The sequence below is a fragment of the Pongo abelii genome, chromosome 2 (genome assembly GCF_028885655.2).
Source record: "Pongo abelii isolate AG06213 chromosome 2, NHGRI_mPonAbe1-v2.0_pri, whole genome shotgun sequence".
NCBI lineage: Eukaryota > Metazoa > Chordata > Mammalia > Primates > Hominidae > Pongo > Pongo abelii.
The window spans coordinates 37,945,151-37,967,374 of record NC_085928.1 but is presented as its reverse complement, the minus strand read 5'-3'; the positions used below and the strand labels follow the sequence as shown (position 1 = coordinate 37,967,374).

Below are 22,224 nucleotides of genomic sequence, written 5' to 3'. Positions count from 1 at the left end.
TGCTGACATTTTCCACACCACATTAAATAGTTAAAAAGGATGCAGCCTGGAGCCGGAGAGCAGAAAGCTGGGCTGGTTCTGAAGCTTCTTCCATACTTAAGTTGCCTCCAAGCAGTTTGTGAAGGTATCAGATCTTGGTATCCTGGTGATTGATTCACCTAATATAAATATATTTGTGTCATGAACCTCTTATCCCATTGCTGGAGTTGAATCTCCAGCATCTAGAAAACGTGGTCTGGTGCTATTCTTTTCCAAGCAGTACCTTGAAGTTCCATTTTTGGTTCATGAATAGCTATAGAACGCAAGGTGATACATCTTTGGTGTTTGCCAGAGAAGTTGGCAGCCCCACCCCTCCTACCAGCCTTTGCCCTCTTCAAATTTAAAAAGGAGCTACTCATCAACCCCAAGCCCTTCTGGTGTTAGAGGAAGGACTGGGCCAACCAAGAGCGCCATGGGAGAATGGCAGTGGTGGCATTTAGTGAAGACAATTTAGTATGAATCTCTGCAAAAGATTTTTTTGATAGCGTTGAGTGTCTGAAAGTCCCATTATTTTTCTTTTTTTGTTTTTCCCCAGTAACACTTTCTAGCTCCACAGATAAGGAATCACTGAACCTAGTAGTTCTTAGACAGCTTGGTTTGAGAATCCTTTTGCGGTTAAAAATTAGGGACTGAGCCAGGCGCAGTAGCATGCGCCTGTAGTCCTAGCTACATTGGAGGCTGAGGCAGGAGGATCTCTTGAGTCCACAGGTTTGAGTTCAGCCAGAGACCCTATCACACTATGTATATGTATCTCAAAGACTTCAATGGGTTTTTGCTTACGTGGGCCAGTAATTGTTTAACAACCAGCTATTTGAGAAAAAGCCCTGATTTTGCTGCTTTTCATGGTGTTAAATACTTAACCATGGCTGAGTTCGAGCTATCTGCATGACACCTCTAAACATAGAGTTGGGAGGAATAGATGTGCACACTCAGATCTGGGGAGCTGGTGCAATCCTGCTGTAGCACACCACTGGTTTAAGATAGATCTATCATATAGATGTTTACCATTTACAATATTGGAAAGTAAAATGGAGAAAAATTTAAAACACAAGATACATGAGCACACATTCCATTAGCTATAAAGGTGAAGACACGGTGTCATTTAACTTCTGGGAAACAACATTGTGTACTGAGAACAAGAGAAAGACAAATGACTTTTTTAAATTAAGTTTTTAATTTACAATTGATACATAATTTTACTTTAGAAAAATAAGTGTGCAATTTGGTAAACTTTGACATATACAGCTATAAACAACTCCAATCAAGATAACATATTTACCACCCCCAAAAGTTTCCATGTGTTCTATTATAATCCCTCTGGCTAGTCCTCTGTCAATCACTGATAAATTTTATTACTATAGATTAGCTTGCATTTTCTAAAATTATATAAAAATGAAATCATGCCATTAGTGCTTTTTCTGTATGTCTTCTTTCACTCAAAATCACTTGGAACTCAAAATTACTTCTTTCACTCAAAATCACTCAAAATTACATACTGCGTATGTCTTCTTTCACTCAAAATTACTTCTTTCATTTTTAGACAGAAGCAATCAGACCTCAAAATTACTTGGAGATTCATCTGGTGTGTGCATTAGTAATTCATAATTCATTCCTTTTTTATTGCTGAGTAGTATACAATTTGTTTATCCATTTACCTGCTGTTGGAGATTTGGGCTATTTCCAGATTTTGGCTTTTGCAAAAAAGCAACCTCACAGATCCTTTTAAAGGATGTCAGGTGCTTTCAGGTAACCCTAGACTACAGTACCACTGCTCTCTATCCTAGCAGGCACACTGAAAGTTAAACCTTGTAATAGTGCGAAATCATTTTCTTTTTTAAAAATGTATTTTCTTACTTTTATATATTTTACTCGTCTCATGACAGATTACATTTTCTTTTTTAAACAGAAAGTCTTACTGTAAAGCCCACATCTGTATTAAAAAAAGAAAGAATGATCTGGTTGATGTGGATGTGTGGAACCTAGGAACCTTCTCTTGGATTTTCTCTTATTCCCCAAAAAACTTCATTTCCTCTAAAGAGCTGCTCAGAAGTTTGAAAACCAGTGGACAAGCCATCCTAGCTGTCTTGATGCTACAGAAGCAAAGATGCTTTACAGAATGTAGCATTCCTGTAACAGGTAAGGCAGGTGGATGCTAAAACTTTTTACATTTCTTTTTTTTTTTTTTTTTGAGACAGAGTCATGCTGTTGCCCAAGCTGAAGTGCAGTGGCCTGATCTTGGTTCACTGCAACCTCTACCTCTTGGGTTCAAGCAATTCTCAGGCCTCAGCCTCCTGAGTAGCTGAGACTACAGCACGTGCCACCATGCCTGGCTAATTTTTGTGTTTTTAGCAGAGACGGGGTTTCACTATGTTGGCCAGGCTGGTCTTGAACTCCTGACCTCAAGTGATCCACCTGCCTTAGCCTCCCAAAATGCTAGGATTACAGGCGTGAGCCATCGCGCCCAGCCTAATTTTTGTATTTTTAGTAGAAACGGGGTTTCACCACGTTGGCCAGTCTGATCTCGAACTCCTGGCCTCAAGTGATCCACCAGCCTCGGCCTCCCAAAGTGTTGGGATTACGGACGTGAGCCACGGCACCCAGCCTTTTGTTTTTGTTTTTATGTATTTCATTAAATGAATTGTCCTTTTAGTGGTATATCAGGTGATCTTGCCTTCTGGTACTCTTGAAAAATATGAGAAGAAACAACTGAAGTAGGCATCTCCTATTATTAGTATGTAGCATTTTATTCTTAGAAAATGTGTGGTAACCTGGCCCTGGATTTTACCTTTTTGCAAAGTGATATCTGAATAAAATGAACACTGGATTCCCACTTGGAGTGGAAGAACATTGCAATTGAGGCCATGGATAAGTTTTAACTGCCATACCCCTGTACTCCCTGACTTTTTAATGAATTAGACATGATGTTTTATTTTTGTTTTTTGTTTTTGCATAATACTTTGAAGTCTGCTATCACAAGTTGTGAACCTCTATCTCTTGCAGTTTAGGTAAGGCAGCACATTTAATGAATTCACATTTAAGTGAATTCCTCACAGGGATGACGACCTCTGTTGAAATAGGTCAGGATGTACAGTTTGTGGTGAAAGTTCTACTTGACTTTGATCTAGCTGTTTGAAACTGAGAGCTAACAGATAATAAGAGTTGCACTGGTTACAAATGAATAAATAAGTAACATTATGGGGTTTTAAATGACCAAGGAGTAGATTGTGACATTGACTGGGTATTTAGGGAAGGACTCCCTCCTGATACCAAAAGTTAGGTCTGTGCAAAGTACACCAAGGGGAAAAAAGTTTAGACAAGAGTTTAGGTTTCAAGATAAATGTTCTGCTCTATTGGCACTGGTTTTAAGTCTTTTGTGCTACTTTTTAGGCATTGCTGTGTAAGTTTTGGTGGTGCGTGGGTACAATGAAGCCAGGAGGGATAGAAAGGGAAATGATGTGTGTGCTGCAGGCTAAACAGGGGCTCTTCCTTATGCCTCATAACCACCTGTGTGTGACAGTTTCACATTTCCTATCAAATTATTATCTTCATTCATTTCTACTTGTGAATGAAGTTCGGAGACTAAGAAAAAGCCAGCTGTTGGAATAGAAAGCACTTTAGGATAAAATGGTCTTGTTGAAATCACCAGTTAAAAAGTTAAGCCCCTGATGTACAAATAACTAAAACACATACATACAAAGACAGTGCTTCTTGTTCAATGATTTACTTCACAGCTGATTCATAATCAAATGAACAAGAATCTGCAAGAACAGAACATGGTGGGCAGGGTCCAGTAATTCCAAATGTTGTCATCCTAGCTCTTCCTGAAGTATATTGAATCCTCCAAGTATATCCCGTTGTGCTAACTAGACTTTAAGCCTTTTGTCTGTAGATTCATTCACAAAGTTTCTCCCTCAGAACAAAGAGCATGCCATCCTGTAAAGTCCTCTTCCTGATTTTTTTTCACCCAATTTCTTAGTTTCTTTCAGTTGCTTTTCAGACCCCAGCAGCCAGATTCTGCCCTCATCTTTCCAGTGACACTCTTCTGGCAGATTACTAAAGACCGATTTGTAGACCTGTCCATGTGGCCTCTCTCAACACCATTGATGTGGCCTTATTCATACCGCCTCTCTGACCACTTAACATTGTCCCTTAGATGTTAAAGGTCCTTATATTAATCGTTTTATTTTAGCTCCTTTACGTTTTACATTTTGTCCTGAGGAATCTCAGCTACATGCATGGTCTTCAATATATGCTGATAATTCTCATTCACGTAGCTCTCCTGTTGGCTTTTCCCCACTCGTTTAAAAACAACCACTTCACTTTGCTGGACTCTACCTTGAATGCCTCATTTTCAGCTCACACTCATGCTGTGCCTTTATTTAGACTTGTTGTGGTTGTTTCCCCACATTCTGGAAGCTCCTTACCTAAATCCTATTTATTCCTTAATGCTTAGCACCGTTTATTACTCTTGTTTCCATGGCACTACATTGTACTTCTGTTTTAGAGACTACCTTCCTCTGAAGCATGTGACAGGTTCATTTACTATCCAGCCCACCAAAACTCAGTTTTTGAGCTCCTCTAACCCTCACCATCATGAGTGCTTAGTAAATGTTGAGTTGGAATGAATTTATTCCTACAGGTTGCACTTGTATCTCTCGCCAAGTGTTCTGGCCAAATAATTCTGGAATGATTTCCTTACCTTAAGGGAGTCTGATCTGGGAAGAGCCTGGGACATGATGTAACTTCATATGCTGTAGAGCTGAATATTCATTTACTTAAGATCTTAGCTCCATTAGAAAGCAGTGAAAACAATGTTGATTTAGAGGCCAGGTACGGTGGCTCACGCCTGTAATCCCAGAACTTTGGGAGGCTGAGATGGGCAGATCACTTAAGGTCAGGAGTTCAAGACCAGCCTGGCCAACCTGGCAAAACCCCATCTCTACTAAAAATACAAAAATTAGCCAGGTGTGGTGGCACATGCCTGTGATCCCAGCTACTCGGGAGGGTAAGGCAGGAGGACGTTACAGTGAGCACACCACTGTACTCCATCCTGGGCAACAGAGTTAAACTGTATCTCAAAAAAAAAAAAAAAAAAAAAAAAATGCAGTATTGATTTAGAGCTAAGGTCACCTGACGCTCAGGCCAGTAATATTTCTCCCTGCACCATGCTATTGTCCAAGGCAGATACTGTAATGCTCTACACTGCTGAAAAACTAAGCTTGAGATGCATGAAAGAACACATAGAGATGGGGAGTCAGTTCTCCATACATTTTGTGAGTAGAGGCATTGGTGTTTTGTTCCAAACTATCCAATCGAGAATGTTTGTATAATGACAGCTTTGGAAGATAGAGACTATCTTCCTCTGGATCATAGGACAGGTTTGTTTACTATCCGATACAGTCAAAATAGTATTTCCCTCTAATGCAGAAGTCAGGCCAGTTTGCTTGTGACCTCATTAGATTTGGGCTGTGATGCAAACCCACTGCATGTGCAGTATCCACCTAGCTTGCCCTGTGTCACTCCCATGGGATCTGGGGCTCAAACTCATGTTGCTTGCTATGTTCTAAATAATTAAGTCTGTTTTCTGACCCAGGAGTCTCATGTCTTCTGCCAGCATTCAGAAAACTAGTTTTCAAGAAGGGTAACATCTTAGACCTTTACAGCTCTTGACACAGAGCAATATTGAGAAATAAAATCAGGTAAAAGTTATTTAATATAGCAGTTCATAATTTAGGCCATGGATCATCTCTGCAGAGAATCCTACCATGCTGCATTCTTGCTTTAAACCTTTCACCCTCTAAAACGATGCCCAAGAGCCAATGTTAGTCATGGTCTTCCTGTATTTGCTCTAGGTAAGCTGTTTCATAGCCTTCCAGGACAACACTTGCACAGTCATGTTATCTTTAAGCACCAACAAAAGAAATGGAGAAATTTGAGCCATGTGTCCTGAGCTCTGAAAGGCAGCAATCATCTTGACCCCAAGCATACACCATGTTCAGCTTCCTCCCCTTGGCCAGGTACCACAGCTCCTTCTATCCCAGTGATCAGCAGGCCCTCCAGCATGAAGACCTTTGAGAAGGATCTATAGCTGTCAACTCCTAATATGTTTTGTGCACTATCATCAATCACCTTGAAGTAAACCAGACTAGTTATTTTCATGCTGAGTTTGAAAACAGTGCCTTCTTTTTGATGTCTCTTGTAGGGTATTAGCAGAGGGATCTCAATTTTTACTTTATACCCGAAGGGCAGCTTTTTGGTCTGATAGTTATAGTGCAATCATTCATATTTTAAATCACAAATACCCCCACCCCTTGATGAAAACTCCAGTCTGTGGCATGGGTGTACATTCACTGCCTAAACCATCTTTGGCCAAAATTTGTGTGTATATGAAGTCATTCTACTTTAGCATACTCAAAGGCATCCTTTAAACCATTTATCTGCTTGTACACAATAGCCAAAGGAATATTTGTTACTATGGCTGATGTAATAAACTATCACAAATTTAGTGGCTGAAAAAAACAAAGTTATTCTCTTTTACTTTTGGAGTCCAAATTCATGGGGCCAAAATGAAGGTGCTGGCACTCTGCTCTAGGGCAGGATCCGTTTCTTGCCTTTTCCAGTTTCTGGTAGTTGCCAACATTCTTTGGCTTGTGGCCACATCACCTCCAGTCTCTGCCTCTGTGGCAACACTGCCATCTCCTCTTCTGTCTGAAACCTTCCTCTTACATAGACATTTGTGACTGCATTTTAAGGTCACCAGATCATCTAGGATAATCTCCCCTTCTCAAGACCCTTCACTACATCTGCAAAGCCCATTTTTTGCCAACGAAAGTAACATTCACAGGTTGCAGGGATAAGGATGTGGCTATCTATCTTTTGGGGAATCATTACTCATCCTATCAGTGTGGTAAAGCTTGCAAGTAAATTAAAATTTTGTCGCTGTTCACAAATCAATTTAGCAGAGGATGGGAATAGGACTAATTATAACCCGTATCCCCACAACAACTCCTAAGTTGTTTCCTTATAAATACAAATTCCATACAGGACAGTCTTGGGTAATTGTTATTCTATACTCCTAAGTTTCCTGGTTTGGTTATATTGTCCTCCTGTTATAAATAGTCTTATGATAACAATTAGTTGACTTCTACAAGTACAAACTACTATTTAAACTACAATTTGGGTTCCCAGAGGGCAGAAAGTTCTGTCTGAACTGTTTTACAGCCAAAGTTGCTTTTTATTGTTTTGGGATGTATTCTCTACTTATACCACAATTTTCAAGGATGATTATTTCAGGTATGCTTTCTGAGAGACTCCATGCGGTTGAGAATTATGATCAATCTCACTGGTGAAACCAGATTCAAAATAAACTTATCCACAGGGTCCATGTCTGATTGGAAGCACAGCTTCCAGGCTGCTGTGCATGTATGGGTAAGGTAGAAGCAAAGAATGAAATAAGTTGGCTCTACCAGCTCTCCGTGGAGCCTTGTTTCACAGTAGGAGGGGTGGATGCTCTCAAGAAACTCCACCATTCATACCAACAAACTTATTTTGCTTCATATGCTAACATTTCCAGTATGTTCCTATTTTCAAAGTTATTTTGAGTTCACAAGAGATTCACTGTGAATTTACCCAATAGCATAATAAATGAATAAACTACCTTTTTTTTTTTTTTTTTTTTGAGACAGAGTCTCACTCTGTTGCCTAGGCTGGAGTGCAGTGGCGTGATCTCAGCAGGTTCACTGCAACCTCCACCTCCCGGGTTCAAGTGATTCTTCTGCCTCAGCCTCCCAAGTAGCTGGGACCACAGGCGCCCACCACCACACCCGGCTAATTTTTTGTATTTTTAGTAGAGACGGATTTCACTGTGTTAGCCAGGATGGTCTCGATCTCCTGACCTCGTGATCTGCCCGCCTTGGCCTGCTAAAGTGCTGGGATTGCAGGTGTGAGCCACCATGCCCAGCCTAAACTACCTATCTTTCTATTTAAAGAACAGATAGAAGAGCTTGAATGTAATATTTATTTGGTGAATTTACATGTGAGGTCATTTACAAAAGAAAGATACAGATGCAGCTTTCAGTGCAGTTTCAAATATTTTCACAACAGGCAATAGTCCATGAGAATTTGGAATGACAGTATAGAATGGCACATGCTTCAGTTTTCTTTGTGTTTCTCTACCCAACCCCAAGGTGAAAGAAGGGAGAAGAGTAGAAGAAAATGTCAGTGTTAATGTAAATACAGCCATGCAAATAAAAACTTTTTTAAAGTCAGAGGTCATTCAGAGATGTAGAACATTTCTGTATTTGGGGGTTATCAGAAGGTGCATAATTTAAAAACAAAATGCAGCGGTCTCAAACTTCCCATCATCCAAATCATCTTGAATTATATTAACTGCACCAACTAATTAGTGACCTCCTCAGTATTTTCCAAAGATTGACTTTGAAAGGGAGTCATTTCTAATAGTTTCTAAAAAACATAGCATTTGTAGATAAATCTTTTTGGTTTCAACAGAATTAAGCACCCTTAAGGGGTGTAAAAATGCTCCTTTACTCCCAACAGTGTAAACCATAATTATAATTCGTTCTTAAATAAACCTCTCCCCATCCTGAGTATTTTAAAACAAAAGACCCCTGAAGAACACAACCCTTCCCTCACCAGAAAAATCTAGCATATAAGCAAAAGGATGGTCTATAAAAGTGGAAAATGGAAATAAATTGTAAAGTGATTTCTAAGTAAGGAGGTGGAGTAAAGCTTAAACACTGTCAGCATCCCTAGTGAAGACCTGGACCTGGGTAGTTAGTCCTTAGAGATCAAGGTTAGCTCACTACAAAAAAAGCACTCTACATGTCCTCAGCATCTTCAAAAATAAGTGGCTCAAAATTCCTTAAGCACATGTAGCCATAGTTAAAGCACTAAACTTGTTATTTCAGGAAATACTATGCTCTGGCTCCAAGTCTTACATCCTTTTTGACCCTTTAGCCACATGTCCTTCACTAGAAATTTTAAGCTATTTTAATACTCCCATATATCACACTTACTCTATTTGGGTTTTACATACAAGCAATCTGCACTTTGATTTTAAAAAAGTTCTAAAATTTTTTAAAGAGATGGGGTCTTGCTATATTGCCCAGGCTGGAGTGCAGTGGCTATTCGCAGGTGCAATCATCATGGCACATTACAGCCTCGAGCTCCTGGTCTCAAGCCTCTTGCCTCAGCCTCCCTAGTAGCTGAGACTATAAATAGTATATACAGTGCCACTGTACCCTCTATCCTACACTTTTAAAAGCTCACCATTAAATAGTACTAATTATTATAGAAAATAGTCACAAACAATTATAAACACACTTCTGTTTCATCTTACCTCTTGTCTGGTCCACTCCCCCATCAATACTCAGTCTTCCAGCACATATATCAATTAGAATATTTTGCATCTGCAAAATTTACTGTAAGAAAATCTGCTGTTGTGGACTTTAAGAAGAATGTACACTATCCATTAGAGTGGAAAGGGGCCAAGAGGATTAATAAGTGCCACCAAGTTTCTAAAACTCTGCAGAATCAGAGGCATTGTGCATACTGACAATGGTTTAAAGGGTCTCTCAATTTTACTTTAATCCCCCATTTAACCTTTGTTTCTTTCAAAAAAAATCAACTGAAAGCGGTTAATATAAATCTATTTTACAGCATTTACTACCTTAATTTAAAAATCAACATGCTGTAAAATACTTACATTATTCACACATATATATAAAGACGAAATCATCCAGAACATAATCAACCCCCAACCCCCACTAAAAAAAAAAAATCAACAAATCAGTTTTTATTTGCATGGCCAATTATCATTTGTACTCTTTGCAACTTTATTTAAAAATCCCTTTAACATGTTCTAATCTTTTGTTGCACAGGGAATAAAAGCTGCAAGACTGCAAACTTCCTTCAACAGCCACACCCACAACACCTAGACATGAAACAGATGTAACAAATAACAACACCACAAACAGAAATACTAATTTCCACCATTCAACACAGTTCATGACAGTGTCTTTAGGGTTCAGTTGAAGAGGGGGTAAACTTTTAAAAAGAGGGTCAGTCTGCTTTCCCCCTGTTTTATAGTGTTGGTGGTTTTAATCCGTATTTCTTTGCAACTTCTGTCTGGGCATGGGCGGCATCGCAAAGTGAATACAGATGGGCCATCTCCATTTCCGATTTGGCCAGGTTAATAGCTTTGTTGAACATGTCAATGGCTTTCTCCATGTTTCCTCTAAAAGAACAAAATTTTTAAGTCTCAGATTCAACAAGCACTTCACAATATTCAGTGAAGGTTGTAAGTGATGCTACATGAAGTCTGACCACTAAGTTTCTACTATGATTCTAGTAAAATGCTTCTTTTAAAATAAACAAGAGTACCTACCACATTGAAAGCACTCAATGAATGTCAACTACTATTACAAATACTATGTGCTTACATTATATCCCCTGTATTCTGTGTTTACTGATAACAGTGAGACTAGGGAAATTAATTGGCTTATTTAAAATCACAATTCCGTCTGGTTCCTAAATTCTACATGTTTCTACTGTTAACATGAGTCTCCTTTAGAAAGCAGTGACATAATATCGGGACACTAATGACATGGAAGGGCCTTACCTTCACAGACTGATGTGGGCCCACCTCTTTCTGTTTCATCTCTTACCAGCACGTCCCCAACCCCATGCATCTCTACTCTTCAGGCAGTCTATGTGAGTTCCTTGATTGTGCTGCACACTCACACCTACTAAATACTCAGATTTATTGCCTCTGCCTGATTCTGGTCAAATCCACAGCTATCTAAGAACCAACTGTTTTAAGTAACTAGTATTAGCTACATATATATGCAATCCTACAAAGAATATTAAGTCCCTACTATATATATATACCTGCATATACAGAGAGTCTAACTGGCATACATGTTAGTAAGGTACATTTTATTGGCATATGTGCCAGTTAGACTCTTTATATGCCAGTAAGAGGTACCACTAGGGTGACTATATTTAATCCCCTATTATAATATATGGCAACATGATAGGTGTATTTTTAAAAAAACTTTTTTCAAGAGTTCATATTCTGGCATTAGGCCAACAGCTAGCAGATCTGCAAAATCCTAGGATAATCTGCAATTTCATTTATTCAAATTCACTTATTTAATTGTAAGGTTCAGAATGGATTTTTTAAAAGTTCAATTAATATGTGAACAAAATTCCATCAAACCCTAAATCAGAGGTCTTTAATTAACCCAGGATCTATGAAAGCCTTAAATTAAAAGCAAAGTGTTTTTGTGTGCATTACTCTAAGAAGAATCCACAGCTTTGCTCAAAAAAGATTAAGAACTACCACCCTATCCTATTCTAGTACAAGAATATTTTATTCACATTAACAAATTAGCAATTAAGAAATAATTTAGGCCAGGCACAGTGGCTCACACCTGTAATCCCAGCACTTCAGGAGGCTGAGATGGGCAAATCACTTGAGGCCAAGAGTTTGAGACCATCCTGGCCAACATGGCAAAAGCCCATCTCTGCCAAAAATACAAAAAGTTAGCTGGGCATGGTGGTGCATGCCTGTAGTCCCAGCTACTTGGGTGGCTGAGGTACAAGAATCGCTTGAACCCGGGAGGCAGAGGTTGCAGAGTCAAGATTGTGCCACTGTACTCCAGCCTGGGCTGGAGACTCTGTCTCACAAAAAGAAGAAAAAAAAAACTTAATATTTACATGCCACTGTGGGTACAGAATGGTTCAAAAGAAACACAATTTTTTTTTTTTTACCAGCCTATATATATTCTGCCTACTGTAGAGCAGGGAGAGGACTACAGGAGGGGCTGAATGATAGGGAATTAAGAAAACTCATGCTGCTTCCTGACAAGTGATAATGCCAAGATCAGTGACTGTCGTATCAGTGATATATGAGCTCAAACCCTGTCTTCTCTATTGGCTTACTGTGCAACCTTGTAAACCTAAGCACTCTGGGCATCAGTTAAATTAGGGATCATATAATCTCCACCTTTATAAAGATGGGGATGAAGATTAATTGAAATAGTACTTAGGAAACATCTAGAAGTTTAGTACTTGGCCTAAAGTAGGAAACTCAAATGAATGGCAATACCAATATTAAGATGGTATACAATAAATCCCATATATAAAACAGCTGTCACCTTTTAATGGTGGATCTTAAGAGCAACTCTGGATAAACACTTACACAAAATAAGAGGTTAAGGACAGAGCTGCAAAAAATGTTCTTATCCAACTCTGATTTTAAAGAAAATTCAGGGGCTCTGAGTTGATGTTGCAACTTGCCCAGTCATTTGGCTGGATGCTTCTTTGGAGGAGGGTCCAGATTTTCTGGCAACTTGGCTACCAATCCTTATGTCACTGCCTAAGCACATTTTTTTTTCCAACGTGAATAATACAGGTGAAAAGAGGAAAGAACATAACAGACTTTAACATGTACGTAATAAGAACAAAAAGCTAAATATCTATGGAGCTACCATACATTTCCTAACAGACTCCAGAAGTTACCTTTGTACTTCAATAGTTCCCATGGTTTCATAGGCAAAATCACATTTATTGTCAATTTCAATAGCCTTGCTGATAAGTTCCAAACCTCTATCCAGATCTTGCTTCCACTGAAGTTGAAGTAAACTGCAAATGCAAAAAAATAGTCAGATGTGACCACGGCCCAGTAGCAGCAGGAATACACACACATTAATATGACTCAATTTCTGCCTTCAATGAACTTATAAGTTAACTTATAAGGAAAGACAAAACCTAAAGCAATATATAACCAGCATCAAATTGTGTTTTTTTTTCTCAACTTGTACTGGTTTGCTAGTCTAAGTTCCTTATTACAAAAAATGTTGAATGGTCTAGGCTCTATTACCAATCTTGCATCCCTTATTTTTCACTTTATATAAATTTAAGTGAAGTTTCTTAGGATAATTCAAGTACGCAAGGACACGAACACTTGTGTATGCTTCCTATTTCGATATAAGCAACAGCTGACAGGATGTTCAGTTTGAAATTAAAACCCTTAACATAGAGCAAGAATAGTACATTAATTTCTTTCTTTTTGTTTTTTTGAGACAGAGCCTCACTCTGCCGCCCAGGCTGGAGAGCAGTGGTGCAATCTTGGCTCACTGCAACCTCTGCCTCCCAGGTTCAAGCGATTCTCACCCCTCAGCCTCCTGAGTAGTTGGGAATCGGGCATGTGCCACCACACCTGGCTAATTTTTTGTAGTTTTAGTAGACACCGGGTTTGACCATGTTGGTCAGGAGGGTTTTGAACTCCCAACCTCAGATGATCTGCCTGCCTCGGCCTCCCAAAGTACTAGGATTACAGGTGTGAGCCACTGCGCCTGGCCTCCTTAACTAATTTCTGTAAGAATGAAAAGACATCCAGGAGCATTAAGAAGTTTGTCAATTAACTTCTCTACCACAGTCCCCTTCCTCAGTGGCCAAAATAAATACATTTTATTACCATGCAAGAAATTTATTATCTCATTGGAACAATCACAAAAATACATACCCTTTATGAACATATGTTGTGGCATTATCTGGTTCCAAATCAATACATTTATCATACATTTCATCAGCTTTACCAAACTGTTGTTGATCTGTTAATGCCTATGTGAGGAGATACTTCAGTTATATTAAGGTAACTGTCAACCTAAGCAGTTAAAAGTATACTTACTATTCATTATAAAAATTTACTTCATTTATTCATTATTACAAAATTATCGTGTTTTGGGGATACAGACTGATTTACATTTTACATCTTAATTATCGGAGTTTTTAGGTGGCACTGCTATAAATATGAAATCTTAACTGTCCTCTTTCTTCAGCAAGTGGTTAGTTATATGCCATAGCAGATAATCTCCAGTAAACTGTTCAATACAGATAATCCCATTCTTAGTCACAGCTCTAATATCACATTCTCATAGGTACAGTCACATCACTTATTCATAATTTATCATAATACAGCCCAAGGGAATTTTTTTTTTTTTTTGAGATAGAGTTTCATTCTTGTCACCCAGGCTGGGGTGCAGTGGCGCAATCTCTGCTTTCTGCAACCTCTGCCTCTTGGGTTCAAGCGATCCCCCTGCCTCAGCCTCCTGAGTAGCTGGGACTACAGGCGCGCAACACCTTGCCTGGCTAATTTTTGTATTTTTAGTAGAGATGGGGTTTCACCATGTTGGCCAGGTTGGTCTCGAACTTCTGACCTCAGGTGATCCACCCACCTTGGCCTCCCAAAGTTCTGGGATTAAAGGAGTGAGCCACCGCACCTGGCCAGGGAATTATCTTAAGGGCAATATTCATTTGGAAGTGTAAGTTAAGATGTATGTGTTAAATGTCTTCAGAGCTATTTCTTTAAAATTATTGATTTTTTAAAAAGCAGCTATAACTGCTTCAACTAATATATCTCCAAAAATAATTCCCTAATATTATCTATAATACCTAGCCCATATTCAGTTAACCCCGGTTATTTATAAGATGACTTTTAAGAACTATGTGAGTCATTATATTTAGCTCTATGGCTCTTAGTCTTTTCATATCTAAAATAAGCCAACTGAAATATTTTAAAAATCGCTCTTAAAAATATCAAAGAAATGTAGTCAGCACATCTTCTTTATAATAAAAATCAGAAAGATATAGAAAGTAGAAATATTTTTATAGCTTCCACCATTGTGAGCATGGATGCCTTCCTAATATATTTATCTATCTCTATTTACTTATTTGTTTTCTTTCACATGTTGAGTTCATTTTGTATACAATTTTCCCTTTAATAATAGGCAGTGCTATATCTTGCTTTGTAACTTTAATGTATTTGTAACTTTTAATGGCTGCATAATATACCATTAAGTGAGTGTACCACAATTCTGCAAACATAATTCAATCTTCTGTTAACATTTAGGATTTTTCTCCAATTGTCTGTCATAGTTAACAATAATGTAATAAATACTTATTTTAAAAACAAAAGAAGCAGCTATAATCAACTATTTTAAGGCAAATCCCACGGCTGAAATGGAAGGCACAGTTCTGTGGATATCAGACTATGCTCAAGCTGTAACTCTGCGAGTTGGCCAGCATCTACGCCAAAGCTTTGAGGGCCAAGAAAGTTACACTAAGTATATATATATATATATATATATATATACACGCGCGCACACACACACACACACACGTACTGTATGCATATATAAAGTTACATATACTATATAGTGAAGCTAAAATGAGAAAACAGACCAAATAAAAGAAATCTGAGTGCAAACTGACTGTAATAATGCTAATGCTGATGAGAAGACAGCTCATACAAACCAAACCTATCTTGAAGGCAGAACGGTAATAGGGAAATATGCTATTGGGAAAGTTCTGCAGAGGAGTTGTTCCCCAGTAGTGGTTGCTATTCGGTGGCCTTTGCTCTTCTAGATGCTTAGAGAAATCTGCACCAAAAAAGCCCTTCTGAATTCCATGACAATGATGAGGATGTTGCTGTCATTTCCTGGTTTGTTACTAATTATAAGGCATAAACTCAAGTGTACCCATTCATAGGATTAAAATGTACACTTTAATGTAGTTATATGTAAGACCTACCTCTAAAGAACAGATCCAACACAAATCAATTTTCTCATAGTTCCACCCTCAATAAACCCTTAAAATCTTTGTGAAATTGTTCTTATAACCTGCCTAGAGATACCATGAAGGAAATTAAAAACAAAATAAGCATCCTTAAGAATGGTTTAAGGAGAGGGGTCAACCAGCGATGGTATTTTTTTTTTTTTTTTTTTGGAAATGGAGTCTCACTCTGTTGCCCAGGCTGGAGTGCAGTAGTGCAATCTCAGCTCACTGCAACCTCCGCCTCCCGGGTTCAAGCGATTCTCCTACCTCAGCCTCCCGAGTTGCTGGGATAACAGGTGTGTGCCAAACCACACCCAGCTAATTTTTGTATTTTTAGTAGAGATGGGGTTTCTCCATGCTGGCCAGGCTAGTCTCAAACTCCTGGCTCAAGTGATCCGCCTGCCTCAGCCTCCCAAAGTCCTGGGACTGTAGGCAGGAGCCACCACACCCAGCCAGGGGATAGTAATTTGTTATCGTTTCCTATTTCTGTGCTGTGGGGAAAAACCCAACATGTCTTTTGTAATTAAAAAGAAAAATAAATTATACAGAGCAGCAGTCCCCAACACTTTCCCAGCACTTCTGGCACCACGGACCGGTTTTGTGGACGACAATTTTTGCATGGATGGGGTAGGAGGAGGAGTGATGGTTTTGGGATGAAACTGTTCCACCTCAGATCATCAGGCATGAGAATCTAATGCTGCTGCAGATTTGACAGTGACAGGAGGTGGAGCTCAGGTGGTAATGCTTGCCCAATGCTCACCTGCTGTGCAGCCCCATTCCTAAGAGGCCACGAAGCAGCTGTACCCCTGATATAGAGTATTGAGATGGCTAGTTTATGTAGACACCAAAACCAATTTTCAGCTTTAAGAAAGAAAACTGAGTCATTCAGAGATCATTTATTTGAGGGGAAAATGTATGACCGTCAGTACAAGAAGCTAATCATTTTCATTTAAATGAATGATTTAAAACTAAGAAGTTTTCAAGAATTTCAGACTACAATAAAAAAATTCAGATTTAAATCCTGCTTTCCATAGCTTCAATCCTAAACCAAGAGAGTTTCAAGAATTTTAGATAAAGCAAAGATAAATTAAAATAAACTGTTACCACAACCTAGCCATATAAAAAGGCAGTGACCAGATAGAAAGAAAAGCCTTTCCGTGGATATTTTCTCCACCAATTGCATACAGTAAATTTTCCTAAGGTAATTACTTTTTGCAAAACCAATCCAAATGAAGACAGGAGAGAAATTCTCGCCTTAAGCTTCCCCATATTGAGTTTAGGGCCATGATTTCCAAATTGGGTAACAAAGGAGCCTCTTCTGAGGTGATTCGGGACCAACCAGGGGCCATGAGAATCAATCAGGAACAAAGCCACCTGCTTCCAAAGAAGCTGCAACCATGATAACACTGTTTTCTGATTTCCATACTGAGATTTAGCATATGCATGCAGTTATTTTTAAAAAACCTGAAAAAACATTTACCTGGGCGTATAGTGCATAGCCTTCGGCACACCTTGGAAATTTCTTTATGACCTCTTCAAAACCTTTCATAGCTGCTTGGATTTGTGAAGAGTTGTTTCCTGTATATGCCTGGCGGTACTATAAAAAATCAAAACAGGCCTGTCAAATCAAGAACTCAAAAACTCATGGAATGTTAACATAAACACACAAAATTACATAAATATTTTCAAAAAAACCAGGTGATTTGCTAACATAATCTGCAGCATCCAAAAGGGTTCCAAGTAGGTATCTCAGCAGCAGAGAGCCAAAGGTTATGTACAACTAGGACTCCATGACCACTATACAATTTCAAGATGTTCAATACTGTAGAAGTGGGCATACTAATTTGTAAGAAGTGAACTTTGCAATAAATGAATTTTAAATCTAGTAAAATTTTTGTCATTTTTTTCATTTATAATATATATTTGTGACACAATTTCTTCCTTTAAACTGAACATTCTTTTAGGACTCTAGCCATACAGCTAGCTGGAAGTATCTTTTACTAGAAAAATTTTTACTTAAAAAAAAAAAAAACACACAACCTTTTGAGCTTTGTGTTTCTGAATATTAAGAAACAGTTCTATGAAGCAGGGGTGAGAGAGCAAGTTACATGGTGTCATATTTACAGAGTATTTCCTCAAAATGTTTTTGCTCTTTGTATTGATTTATGGTGAAGCAGGGAGACCAGTTCTGTTTAGGGAAGTATAAAATCAGGGACAAACATCTATCAAGATGAACTCAAACGAATGTCCAGAGAAATACAAGAGCTAGGTATCAATCAGCACCTTTTTTCCTCAGTAGTTATCCTTTGGGAAAGAAAGAAAGAGAAGACTTTGTAGACAATGAGATACTCATTTTTCTTGACACTGGAAAATAAAAGTGATGTTTAGGAAAATACAAAAGAAAGTAGTACCTACCAATGCAAAACATTTCTGTGCTTGTGCCAGAGCAGACTCAGGTCTTAACCTAATACATTCATCAAAATCTGCCACTGCTTCTTCAACTTGATCAAGGAGTATTTTCAGCTAAGAAAAAAATACGTAAATAAATGTAATTCAACTAGGTGCACCAGTTAAGTATGTTCTGTGTCTCATCTCTATTATTACACCTCAGCATAATGCTGAGCATGTAGTAATAATATATAATTACTTTCTAGAAACAGTGAATTTAAAAATCTTGAAATTTAAAAGGCAAGATTTCAAAACATAAAAATGGTATCCAACTTTTAGAAAGGGCTACAAGCCAACCATTTCTGCACTGCAATTCTGATCACTATTAAGCAAGAAACCCCTTCTTCTAGAAAACTAAACATCCTGTACATTCTAATATCAAAGCAGGTTAGACATCAGATAATTACCTTTCAAATTAATCTTCAGACACTACCAGTAAAGATCAAAATGTCAAGAATTTTAAGAGGTTATCTCAACACTTAACACCCTTCTGAAAGAAATACAGTCATGCATAATTACATTTCAATCAACAGACCACATATACAACAGTGGTCCCAAAAGATTATAATACTGCATTTTTACTGTACCTTTTCTATGTTTAGATATGTTTTAGACACACAGATACTTACCATTGTGTTATAACTGCCTATAGTATTTGGTATAGTAACATGCTATACAGGTTTGTAGCTTAGGAGCAACAGGCTACAACGTACAGCTTAGGTGTATAGTAGGCTATACCATCTAGGTCTGTAGAAGTACACTCTACGATGTCTGCACAACAAAATCGCCTAATAATGCACTTCCCTGGCAGGACACATGACCCTATTAGGTAAAATTCTCCATTAGAAAGAACTTCGGCTCTTCTGTTATTATTAATGCATAGCCCACTTTCTACCATAATGCATTCCAAGAAGCCATGTTAAGCTGATTACAGAGCCATGTTTTCCCCACCCGAGGCAGTAATTGGAAACTGTTTCTTCACTATATATTTCTACTAAAAAACTAATATGCCTGTTATAAAACTTCAAAAGATAAATATATTTATTTTTACTATTTGGACAGTCCAGACTATTTCCTTATAGCAAGAAGCTCACAAAAATCATCCTGTTGATTCTAGTATTAACTCACATTGCTTACTAAATGTTATTAATGTTTTACTCATTGAAACCTATGAACCAGAAACACCAGAAAAACAAACTCGAACTGGTAAGCCAACAGTTTTTGCCTTCCTTTACTCTTTTTTCATAAGTAAATACCAAAATTAAAGACAAATATTCAAGACAGACTAAACAAAGGCCAATTCAAACTGTAAACCACTGTGATACTTTGTTCACAGCTATCAGAAATTATATAAGAAAACTCAAGAAAATTACATAAGAAATTCTCAAAAATGGTATCAAAGCTCAATCCACAAGTCAGACCTCTAGGTAAGAAAACAGACTTACCTGTCCTCGGTGGTGATAAACATCTGCATTCTGAGGATCGATGTCAGCAGCCATGTTAAAATCCTGAGTGGACAGCAAAGGCTGCTGCTGTTGCATGTACATGCTGCCTCTTTTGATGAGAGCATTTGCTCGAAGCTATATATCCCAAGTGAGGAAAGGTTCATTACTTTTTTTTTTTTCCTCCAATCTAGTTTCTTTAAATAACAGCTTTTTTCTATAATCCACATATCACAAAGGTCACCCTTTTAAAGTATGCATGTCAGCTGTTTTTAGTATATTCACTAAGTTGTGTGTTGATTACCACCATCTAATTCCAGAACATTTTCATCACCCTTAAAAGAAACCCCATACAAATAAGCAGTCACTCTCCATCCCCCTCACCTCCTACTCTTCAGCACCTAGAAACCACCAACCTATTTTCTATTTCTACGGATTTGTATATTCTGGATGTTTCATATAAGTGGAATCATACATTATATATAGCCTTTTGTGTCTGGCTTCTTTGATTTAGCATAATGTTTCCACAGTTCATCCATATTGTAGCATGTATCAGTTTTTCATTCTTTTATTATGCCTGAAAAATATTCCATTGTACAGATATCACATTTTATTTACCCATTCATCAACTGATGGACATTTGAGCTACTTCCACTTTTTGGCTACCATAAATAATGCTGCTATGAACATTCACATACTAGGTTTTTAAAAAATCTTTTTTAAAATAGAGATGAGATTTTGCTATGTTGCCCAGGGTAGTCTAGAACTCCTGGGTTCCCAAAGTGCTGGGATTACAGGTGTGAGCCTCCACACCCAGCTCTCATGTACAGGTTTTTGTGTTAATGAATGTACTAAATTCTCTTGGGTATATACCTAGGAGTGGAATTACTAGATCATATGGTAACTTTCTGAGGAACTGCCAAACTAATTTCCAAAAGGGCTTTACCATTGTATTAATATATTTCCACCAGCAATGTATGAGGGTTCCAATTTTCCACATCTTCAAAAACACTTACTATTATCCAATGTTTTTTATTAGAGCCTTATTGTCTTTTTGATTATAGCCATCCTAGTAGGTGTGAAGTGGCATCTCACGGTGGTTTTGATTTGCATTTCCCTAATGGCTAATGATACCAACAATCTTGTCATTTATTATTGGTCATTTGTATATTCTTTGGAGAAATGTGTATTCAGATCCTTTGCCCATTTTTAACTTAGGTTGTCTTTTTATTGTTGAGCTCTAAGAGTTCTTTATTCTGGATACAAGCTCCTAATCAGATACATGATTTGTGAGTATTTTTCCCATGTTGTGTGATGTGTTTTCTCTTTCTTGATGGTGTCTTTTCACACAGAAGTTTTGTTTTTTTGAGACGGGATCTCTGTCACCCAGGCTGGAGTACAGTGGCACAATCACGGCTCACCGCAGACTTGACCTCCCAGGTACAGGTGATCCTCCCACCTCAGCCTCCTGAGTGGCTACGACTACATGCACATGCCATCATGCCCAGCTGATTTTCAGGCATGAGCCACCACCCCCAGCCAAGCACAGAAGTCTGATCACGTCCAATCTATCTTTTTTTTTTTTTGGTTGCTTGTGCTTTTGGTGCCATATCTAAGAAACTACTGCTTATCTAAGGTAACAAACATTTAGTCCTCTATCCTAAGAGTTTTATAGTTTTAGCTCTTACATTTAGGGCTCTAATCCATTTTGAGTTAATTTTTGTGCATGGCATATGGTAGGCATCATTACTACTTGCCATTAAAAGTCATGTGATCATGAAAACAATACGTTTAAAATTTTGTTCAAAGCAATACTACATACATATAGAACAAATAATATCCTCCACAATTACAACAAAAACATATAACATATAACAGTTGTAATCATCAGGAAAATCAGCAGAAAATAATATTAAAGATAATATTATGAGGGTATCTTCAATTTGAAAATCTCATTTTGAAAGAAACTTTTAACAATATTTAGGTCTTAAAAACAACTTTTATATCCCCCCAAATATAGGAGAGGAGAGAGGCTACAGAGTTCATTTAATGCAATGAGGAAACAGGTCACAGAGATGTTAACAAACTAATAAGTAATATAGTTAATTGGTGGTTAAATTGTTTTGTTACACTGAATAGAATGTAACAATTCAACAGATGCCCCTGAATCTTAATTATGAAATGTGTAATACATAGCACATTAAGAATACTTAGAAAATGAAAGGCTGTTCCAACTGTACAACTGCGAGACTTTTGCCATATTTATACATTCTATTTTTAGAACCTTTCTGAATATATTAATGTGTTTTTATTAAGTGTTTTATAACCTGGTGCTACATATTACACGTTACTTACAGCATTATCTACAGAATTGCTATATCACCTTTACCACTGCCCAAATACATACAGTCCAATAAGGTGGGCAGTGGCTACAGGGAGAAGATGAAACTACCAGATGCTATAGGAAAAAAAAATTTCCTTTCCTAAATAAAGATAAATATCATTGATATTTATGTTTTCAGATTCACTGCACCAACTACATTATTATTAAGAGTAATTTCTTCAAAAACAAAAACAGCCCTTTGAAGAATGGCAGTTGAAATGCTTTTAAAAATCTGGCAAAACATAATGAAAGGCATCACCTTCTATTTAATAA

General features: G+C 37.8%; 1 protein-coding gene across 1 annotated transcript in view; it reads right to left on the bottom strand.

Annotated features, from left to right (window-relative positions):
- Window positions 1-8,042: 8,042 nt before the first annotated feature.
- TOMM70 (translocase of outer mitochondrial membrane 70) overlaps window positions 8,043-22,224 on the bottom strand; it is a 37,850-nt gene continuing 23,668 nt past the window's right edge. Inside the window, exons 7-12 of the mRNA XM_002813358.6 lie at window positions 19,572-19,706; window positions 18,094-18,201; window positions 17,159-17,275; window positions 13,589-13,686; window positions 12,583-12,705; window positions 8,043-10,294 (exon numbers count right to left, since the gene is read on the bottom strand). Coding sequence (XP_002813404.3) covers window positions 10,141-10,294; window positions 12,583-12,705; window positions 13,589-13,686; window positions 17,159-17,275; window positions 18,094-18,201; window positions 19,572-19,706 — 735 coding nt within the window. The 3' untranslated portion in view covers window positions 8,043-10,140. The remainder of the gene's footprint in view (window positions 10,295-12,582; window positions 12,706-13,588; window positions 13,687-17,158; window positions 17,276-18,093; window positions 18,202-19,571; window positions 19,707-22,224) is intronic.